At 33.2% G+C, this 9,052-nt stretch overlaps 1 protein-coding gene across 1 annotated transcript; it reads left to right on the plus strand.

Annotated features, from left to right (window-relative positions):
• Nucleotides 1-1,537: 1,537 nt before the first annotated feature.
• On the plus strand, nucleotides 1,538-6,373 carry LOC110461508 (GTPase IMAP family member 4-like). Its single transcript, XM_021514994.1, has 3 exons — nucleotides 1,538-1,628; nucleotides 3,812-3,897; nucleotides 5,233-6,373. The coding sequence occupies exons 2-3, from the start codon at nucleotides 3,819-3,821 to the stop codon at nucleotides 6,117-6,119; spliced, it is 966 nt and encodes a 321-aa protein (XP_021370669.1). The 5' UTR covers nucleotides 1,538-1,628; nucleotides 3,812-3,818; the 3' UTR covers nucleotides 6,120-6,373.
• Nucleotides 6,374-9,052: the final 2,679 nt, after the last annotated feature.

Consider the following 9,052-nt stretch of genomic DNA (forward strand, 5'->3'; position numbering starts at 1 on the left):
AATGGTTTACTAGAGTGGTTATTTAAATAAAGGGGTTGTTGATATGTGATGGTGTACTTAAGTGATTATTTAAATTAAGGTGTTGTTGGTATGTGATGGTGTACAAGAGTAATTCTTTAAATACAGGTGTTGTTGGTATGTGATGTTGTACTAGAGTAATTATTTAATTAAAGGTATTATTGGACACTGTTTACTCCGGAGTAACATTTAATAAATGTGAGGTTTAAAATATAAAACATAATGCTGTAATTAATCTTAAAAAATAAAGTGCATTCTTTGAAAACGTTTGATTTTTCCATTCTTTAAACGATCATGGTGTATATCAAATTTCGGAAACGTCTTCGTTTCCCTATATCAATTAATTTTCCCAAGAAGAGCTAATGACAAAACAACATATGGACCCAAACTACTTTTAAGCGTTTACAAATGCAAAGATACAATAAACTGGAGGGAATCATTCCAAAAGTATCAAATGTCAACGTGTCTATTTTTTTAAATGTTTATTAGTGAAACAAAATGCAAAGCAGACTATAATGCATCCGTGACAGCTGAATTGGTAGCAGATTCACCTTTCAGGGTTCAAAACCTGATCTGGCCCTGTTGCATTGTTTCATCTGGAGCACTGTTTCTGATGTCATTTTGTTTTCAATATAATTCAACCTAGTTTGGTTTTCTTTACAGGAAAGATATTTACAAAGCCGTTAAAAAATGTCTATGCACAGGAACAGTATTTGACAGTGATGCGGGGACCCTAAAAACAATTATTGAGATGCACAGACGAATGTTATTGACTTAACCATATTTTCTATCGACGCCTTTTTAAATGAAGCCACATAATTAAAAACGAAATATCTGGCGAATTTGGACATTTCTTTTAAATAAATTTGAACAGGATTAAATAATATCTTAAGGGTATGGATTATTCTACAAAAAGTATTAAATCGAATTAAAATCTAAAATATCGTTAGGAGTACGCGAAACTATTTTTCATAAGCATTATGTTTAAACGTAAACTAATACTTTTCAAGGCCATTTGTATGTCACTGATGCGTTCAGATTCATCGAAATGTACGTCAAAGTATGCTGGCAATTACTGTATTTATTTGAGTAAGACACGTGTACATTTAGTTGTACACAAAGAGTGTTTTCTCAGCCAGTCTTTCCAAGCTGATAGCATTTTCCTTTTCCAGTGGTACAGTTCAGTCGACATGTTAAATGGTAACTGAAGTTCTATCAACGAGGTCAGGAGTTCTACTATTTTAACATCAAAACATTTATAAAATGTATTGCATGCATTAGAATATTCAAAGGTGAATTGCTTCAAAATAATATGTCTCCAGTATCAAGATCAAATATGTATTTATGCATAGATGCATTTGCGGAACCGATATACACCGCTTGATTCAAATTCCTCCACTCCTGGCGTTTTTATGGTATTTGTGGCTTTAATTGACGAAACTAACTAATAGTGAAATATATTCTTGTGTGATACCTTGATGGCTTATAACCAGATAATGTTATGTGAGTTATTTCCCTTGATAAGGAATCGTTCTGATTATAAACGAGGAAGTAACGTGACAAGGCGAATGTGGGTTGTTTGTTAAATCAGAACATACACTTATCTACAGGTGAGTACATCACACAGTCCTAATTTGTAACTATCTACAGGTAAATATTATACAGTCAAAGCAAACAATTACCTATCTTTAGAATGATTTAAAGGCAGTTCTTTGGTGTTGTGATTCCGCTAACCTTCTGATTCTGTCCTTGTGTACTATCGAATTGGTACATGTATCTCAATGTTTTACCGCTCGGGTGTTTTATTGTATATGTTTCTCTAAGACAATACTACAGTTTGACCATAATAGCCTTATATCTTAAATGATATAGGCATGCCTGATTACCAATTACTGGTTTCTAATATACAGACAATAGGTAACCTAGATTGTGTTTCAAAATAGGACCTTACTGTATAATCAATACTTACTAGCAAGTCCCTCGAAGGAACAATAATTTTCATTGTTAAGTATTAAGTTGTTCATCAAATTGTCTCATTTCCTTTAGAATGTAACTTACAACACTGATTTAACCTCGACATATGTAAACACTATCCTACATACACAACCGATGCTATAAATAGATTAGTGTACACAACATGCTTCGCTACACACCACTTTTCTTTTCATAAACTGGTTTCAACCTTTTAAATGTATATATCCGTTTAATCAATCTTATTTAACTGCATTATTTACTGCACGTCTCTTAAAAGTTCAATGTTTCAATAGTTTAACAAATGTGTAAATAGCTTGTGACGTAGATGCGAACTTATCGTTATTCTTTTTTTATAAATTGAAATACAATGTCAATTTCACGTGATAACCTAACCACTTGTCAATATTGGTGCTCAGATCAGGTCCAACTCAATAAAATTTGATGTCTTTGTTTATCTTGCTAGCATCATAATGTGTATATGTTAACATTGAAATACGGTGTCTCATTTCAAATACAAGTATACCCGGGTTTTAAAGCTTCATGTTATACCGACTTAAAATTCTCGACGTCATTTTATAAGAAATAAGAACAATCGGTTTAGAAGATGATCCATTTGTCAATTCTTAAAATTTATCTCAGATTTCCATGTATCATAAGATTCTGTGTGATCCGCACACGATAAGCCATTTACTGTATAAACTTCTGATAAAGAATGAATAAGTGATACCTATGTCAAATATCAGATAAATATATCCTTTATTTTTGTCTTGGTAATTTAATCACGTGTTTTTTGGAAACATATAAACGAATCACCGAGTAAAGGAAAGAAGTTCAAAACACTTTTTACTTGAAACAATAATCTGTCACCACTCACAGGAACAATCACTGCACGTGAAACATAAACGGTTTCGAAGTTATAAAAATCAGGTGTTCAGTCTTGAAAGATAGTGTGTATTACTTTACTGTGGATGGCAGGTCAAAAACTGGCACGAAGTAACTTAAGTATATGATTTTATGTTAAAGTCTTACAGAAGACATTCGTTGTTGAAATAGCATTTCCTTTATAACTCAATCATAGATTGTTTCGAAAATTGTAGAATATTCGAAAATATGTGTGAAACGATTATGGGGGTACGAATATATAGTGAATATATCTATTTATAGAGACGTACATGTAGCTACATGATTTGTCGATAGTGTAAACAACAGGTAGTGTTATGTTCCTTTTGTTGTTTTTGTGTATCTTTTGTTTCTTGGTTTTATCGGGAAAGGCTTGGGGACGGCTTAGGGTTCAAATAATACCTGGCCCGGTCCTGTGTATATTTGTTCCACTTAGAACGTCTTTGATTTTGTCATCTGATCTTTATATTCTTTTGTAATAGTCACGCACGGTATGATGTCTTTCTTAACAATTATTTGTGTTGAACGTTGAACGTAAGAAACACGCACGTGACTGCACCAATCAACGATGGGAATAGATACAGTATTCAAAAATGAATGTTATTGCACAATACAGCTGATAGACAGTTTCTGGTGAATCGTTACATTGTTTGGTAGTGGTATTTAGGACCAACTAAGTTATTCATACCCGGTATTTCGAAAACTAAGTACTCAACAGCAGTGCAATAACTAGTATTAATAAAACTCAGTGCCGAAATACACGGCTTTGCTTTGATGCAAACATGATCAAGCTCAAATTTGACATTCTATAGTAGAAACATCATATAAATCTGTTTAAAATACAAACGTGATATTATCTAATTTCTTAAGTTAGTTCCTGAGTGATACAAACATGTATATTTATTCTATTATTTTATAGTTTTACTATGGCTGCAACGGCTGTTGGAGCACTGCAACCCGGTAAAACAGGATCAATATCACTACCGCCAAACTCTCTTATCAATGGTAAGTATATTCGTTTTCATCAGCAGGAAACAGCATTATATGACGTTAGTAATGATGTCGCGTTAAGTCGCGATTCTGGTTTAAATCCAATAGGATTTATATCGGCGTCAATATATAGCGTTTTCAAATCACACATTGCACATTTTTTAGTTGCACATATTTAATTGACGATTTCGGAAAAAGAAACCGTTTCGGTTCAATTATTTTTAACAATTCAAATTCACTAGACAGATTTTGATAACACTTATAACTTATAGGGGCTTGATACGTATCTTTCTGACCACGCGGGGAAAAAAAAGAAAAGAAAAAATAGTGAAACAGTTTAAACATTTGCTTAGTGTACAAGAATTGAGAAATGTCTTTAAGCATCGAAGACAAATACAGCTTGGTTATTGTATTGATACCTCGAACTCGGTTCATGGTAGTGGGGACGTTTGTAACTACAAATAATGATATGACCCATTACACCGAACATAGTCAATAGCAAGTCAGGTGGTTGTCATACCATCGTCGAAATTATAACTTTTCTTTCCGCTAATGTAAACGACATCAGATGGAACTGAATATTATTTATTTATATCCCGCAAACATTTATGCAAATTGAACTCTTGTAATAAAGTATAATATTGATATTTAACACTAAATCAGTTTTATCAAGGGAAGGTGCATTCAGATGCTTACAAGGCAATTTCAAGCTAACACATTGGACCATGGTTATGTTGATTTGTGTCACTGAGATGTTTATTCTCAACACTTTGCTATCACATGCAGGTAGCTCATGAGGTACCAAAGTTGTTTTTTTTCCGTTCATTTCACATATCATTTGCGATACTTTTAACACTCAAATATTATTCAACAAACAAAATGGCAATAAAATAACCAAATAAGTATTTTTGGTATTTTTGATTGATGACATGCAAATTTCCTGCATTCTGAATAGCTCATGCCGTGACGTAATATCCCAACATTTCCAGGACACCTGGAAATTATATATAACATTATGTAAATGTATTCAAATAAAGAATCATTCTCATTCGCTGCGATCGTTACAATGGGGAAACTAAAACCGTTTTCGGGTTGATAAATTACAATGTTCTACCTCAACGGAGGTTAAACATAACTAAGCATGTCATTGCATTGATTATAAGTCGCAATCAGATTTACACAGGGATATAATACTAGTTAAAGCTCAGTTTGCTGTTTCGTATATCTTCCATTTGTCCCCGATTACAGTTTTTGCCAATCATAACAAGGTAGATACACCAGTTCTTTGAAATAAAAATCTCGAACAAAATACGAAATAATCCACATGCAGTTTTGTTTATCTTTCTTTAGACCAATTGCGAAGACTTGCTATGGAAATGAGAGTCATTGTGATCGGGAAGACAGGGTCTGGGAAAAGCTCTACTGGGAACACTATTTTAGGAGGAGCACCATTCATTTCGCAACCAGGAAGTACTTCCGGCACGAGGAACTGTTCTTTTTCTAGGGCATGCATACACAGCAGAAACATAATGATTATTGATACTCCCGGGCTGTTTGACAGCCATCTGCCTCCAGAGGAAACACATGCAGAACTGATCAAATGTATAGGTATTGCAGTCCCAGATCCACATGTGTTTCTACTCACAATACCGGCAAACATCCGGTTTACACCGGAAGAACGTTCTACTCTAGACCTACTGCGACGCACATTTGGAGACTCGATGGTAGATCGCACCATGGTAGTGTTTACAAAAGCAGATGAAATGAAAAGACAACTTTTAACTGAGAAACAATTTCTTAAAAAAATCCCTTATGAGGTTGATACGTTTTTCAAACTTTGTAAAGGGGGGCACATGTTCTTGGATAACTATGCATCAACGACAGAAAAACAAATTCAAGTCGAAGCAATACTCAATAGGTTTGAATACATAGTAGACCAAAATGGTTCAAAATGCTATTCAAATGAGCTGTTTGAAAAAGCAACAAAGGTGACACTAGAAAATAGGAAGAAAAGGAAACCAAAAGCAAGCCCGACACCATTAGGTCATATTGAAGAGGAGCCAACCCTCCCTATTTACCGGGAAGAGGTAGCCGATGAACAGACACATGCCCAGGCAGAGGTTGAAATCGATGACCAAGATAGACAAGAATATGTAGATGGTGAAGGAATATTTTATGCATTGATTGCAGGTCTCAGGAACTTCTGGGAAAGAGTCAAACGCTTCTTTTCCCTTTGAAAAAACGTGACATTTCTGAAATATTGACTAATCACTCGGAGTATTAAAAGTTGTATACATCCTTTTAACGGAAGTTGAAGTCTATATATATTATGTATATATGATAATGATCTTTCTGATGATAAACATTAACTTGTGAACTATTCTATTGTAGTAATCATTTCACATAGCTATTATTTAGGGAAGAAGTGAACAATTAAACGGTGTCCATCTGTATATAAAAAGTGACGTATACACAATATGATTAAACATATTTACAGTTATATTGAATTTGCTTATTTATATCAGAAACACATAAATGACGCAAAAAAAACATGTAAACAGTAATTCATGTGCACTCTATGTACCTTTTGTTCAATAATCTAGTATAGGTGCTGTTTGTGCTTAAAGTGGTGTACTTTGTTATTTATGAAGCAATTTTATTTCTGCATTTTAGTGCACTAATAAAAGAACGTTTACAGTAATACAATCGCCTATATAGGGAATGTAAATGTTTAAATAGTATGTAGTCACGTATATAGTTTATAACCCGGTATATATTACATACAACACTGTATACAATAACTATAACACAAAAAATATCAAACAAACAGTATATATAGCCCTGTTGACATTATTCATAACACCGTTTACAGTAGACATTATACTGTATACGTTACATATTACATTATATTCAGTATATACAACAAATGCAGACTATATAAAACACGATACAATATATAATATACTGTATAGAATAAATATTACACTGGTAACAGTATATAATACACAACAGTTAACATATACCGTATAAGTTTCAGCAATATAATGTGGCAATGAATAAGTCATTTTATATTCCAAGCTTACATTGACAGTGCCGTTTTTAATATTTACTCCCATACTCAGTTCCACATATACAAAATCCTTCTGCCACATAAGCTTAAGCTATCTTCCTATTCAGCAGGGACGGAGCACTTATGAATTTATCATGTATCATAATGTTGAGTGCTGCATTAAGTATTTTCATAGGATTAATTAACCAATCAACGTTGCTGTTATAGCATTACCGATCCGACCACTTTAATATGTAAATTGTGTGAATTTATGCAAATTTAAAAGTCACAAACAACGAAAATATGATGTAACTCATTCAACAGGAAATAGCGATAGCTTTGCACTTATTTTGTTTGTCAGGTTTTACAAAATATGTCATATTTGGTTTTATATAAGCAAATGCTCAAATTATTCCCTTCTCTATATGCACATAATCTGACGGCTTATACATCCGAGTTTCCTCCCCTTGATTAATATCAGTCTTCTTAATACATATCAATAGTTAGAGAAAACAACGCACGACAGAAAAAAAATGTAAACAGCAATTTCAGAGTGTCTCTTGAACTGCAAGCATCAGTTTTATCATTATTGCTATAGAAATGTTTGTACACGGAAATCATGTTATCATGTAAGGTGTTTTAAAACTTTGTTTTAACTACTATAGGCTACAGATATAACGACCAACCTCACGGACTAAACAATCCGCCAGAAAAAATCTACAATACTAAGTGTACATGCTTAAGGGTGAATTTAACCCGCACACAGGTAGTTTCACCTTTAAAACATGTTGGTAAGGTATTTAGTGTGCCAAAAATGATTCACACCTCATCCAGCTGTTTCGTCCTTCTACAATTTATAAGTGATGCTAGGGACTAAAGATTTGGAAATCCAAAGTATGCAACACCAGATAAAATAGAAGGTAGGCGCGTGAAACCCAAGTTCAAAGAACAATGTGCGAACATAAACAGTGATACAGCAAACAACTTTGATTTGAGTTATTTAATCTTTACGCTACACAATAAAACAGGCATATAGCAATAATTACATAACAGAATGTCGTGTGTGTAAGTTGTGATCACAAATATCCTTCATTTCAAATCAGATTAAATTTAATGAAGGACGAATCGCAAAGGATGGCTCATAAAATTGCTATTAGTTTATGATGTTTCTATGGATGTCTTTAACAGTTAATGAAAAAAGGATCTAAAAAAATAACAAACACAAAACAAAGATATGATATTGAAAATCTTCAAATATTCTTTTCTTTTTTAATTGTGTTTTGTAACCTGAGCAAATAGGGAAAAAATGTAAATGTAATAGAGAAACAATAACAGAAATAGATAAATTAATCAATTAAATAAAGCAAAATACTCAATAACAATAACAATGAAAAATCATTAGAATATCATCTCTGTGAAAATACAATCATTTGAACTGGGATCTCTTAGATTAAAGTCTGAGTGTCTAGTATTATACACCTGTACTCATTCGTAAAATCGTAAAATCAAAAACAAACACTAGACGTAGTGACAGGACATTAAACAAACAGCCACGTTAGGTACACAGACGTTGTGTGCGGTATATCATATGTCTGGGCCGTTACAGTTCAAGCTGACAATGCGTTGTAAAGTCACACAAACACTCTTCTTTATTTTCGATCTATGAACCTTAGAAGAACGCAGTATTGTTTTCTGTGATGATAGAAAGAAAGACATGATCCAACATTCTTTCAAATCAAACTTATTCGAACCTTACTATGTTGTTGTTATATTCACGACGTTACGATTTAAATGATTGTATGTGCTATAGTAAAACATTAACAATGTTGTAAAAGGATCAGTGAGCACGAAGGTATCATATCGCATAAATCATGGAGAAATAGGCACCACAATACTTACAATAACACTTGTACAACAAAATCAGTCATACGAGAGGACGGGTGTCAACTAAACATTTGTACATTTCTATTGAAAATATATATTGCTTTAAGTGCAAATAATGGCTGTACACGTTGAGTGAACTGGACACCTGTTGAATGTTTGTTTAAATAATAAGCAGTGGTTGTCGCATCGTAACGTAACGTAATTCTCGACATTAAATACGGTTTAAGTACAATAACT

The sequence above is a fragment of the Mizuhopecten yessoensis genome, unplaced genomic scaffold (genome assembly GCF_002113885.1).
Source record: "Mizuhopecten yessoensis strain PY_sf001 unplaced genomic scaffold, ASM211388v2 scaffold10631, whole genome shotgun sequence".
Lineage (NCBI taxonomy): Eukaryota > Metazoa > Mollusca > Bivalvia > Pectinida > Pectinidae > Mizuhopecten > Mizuhopecten yessoensis.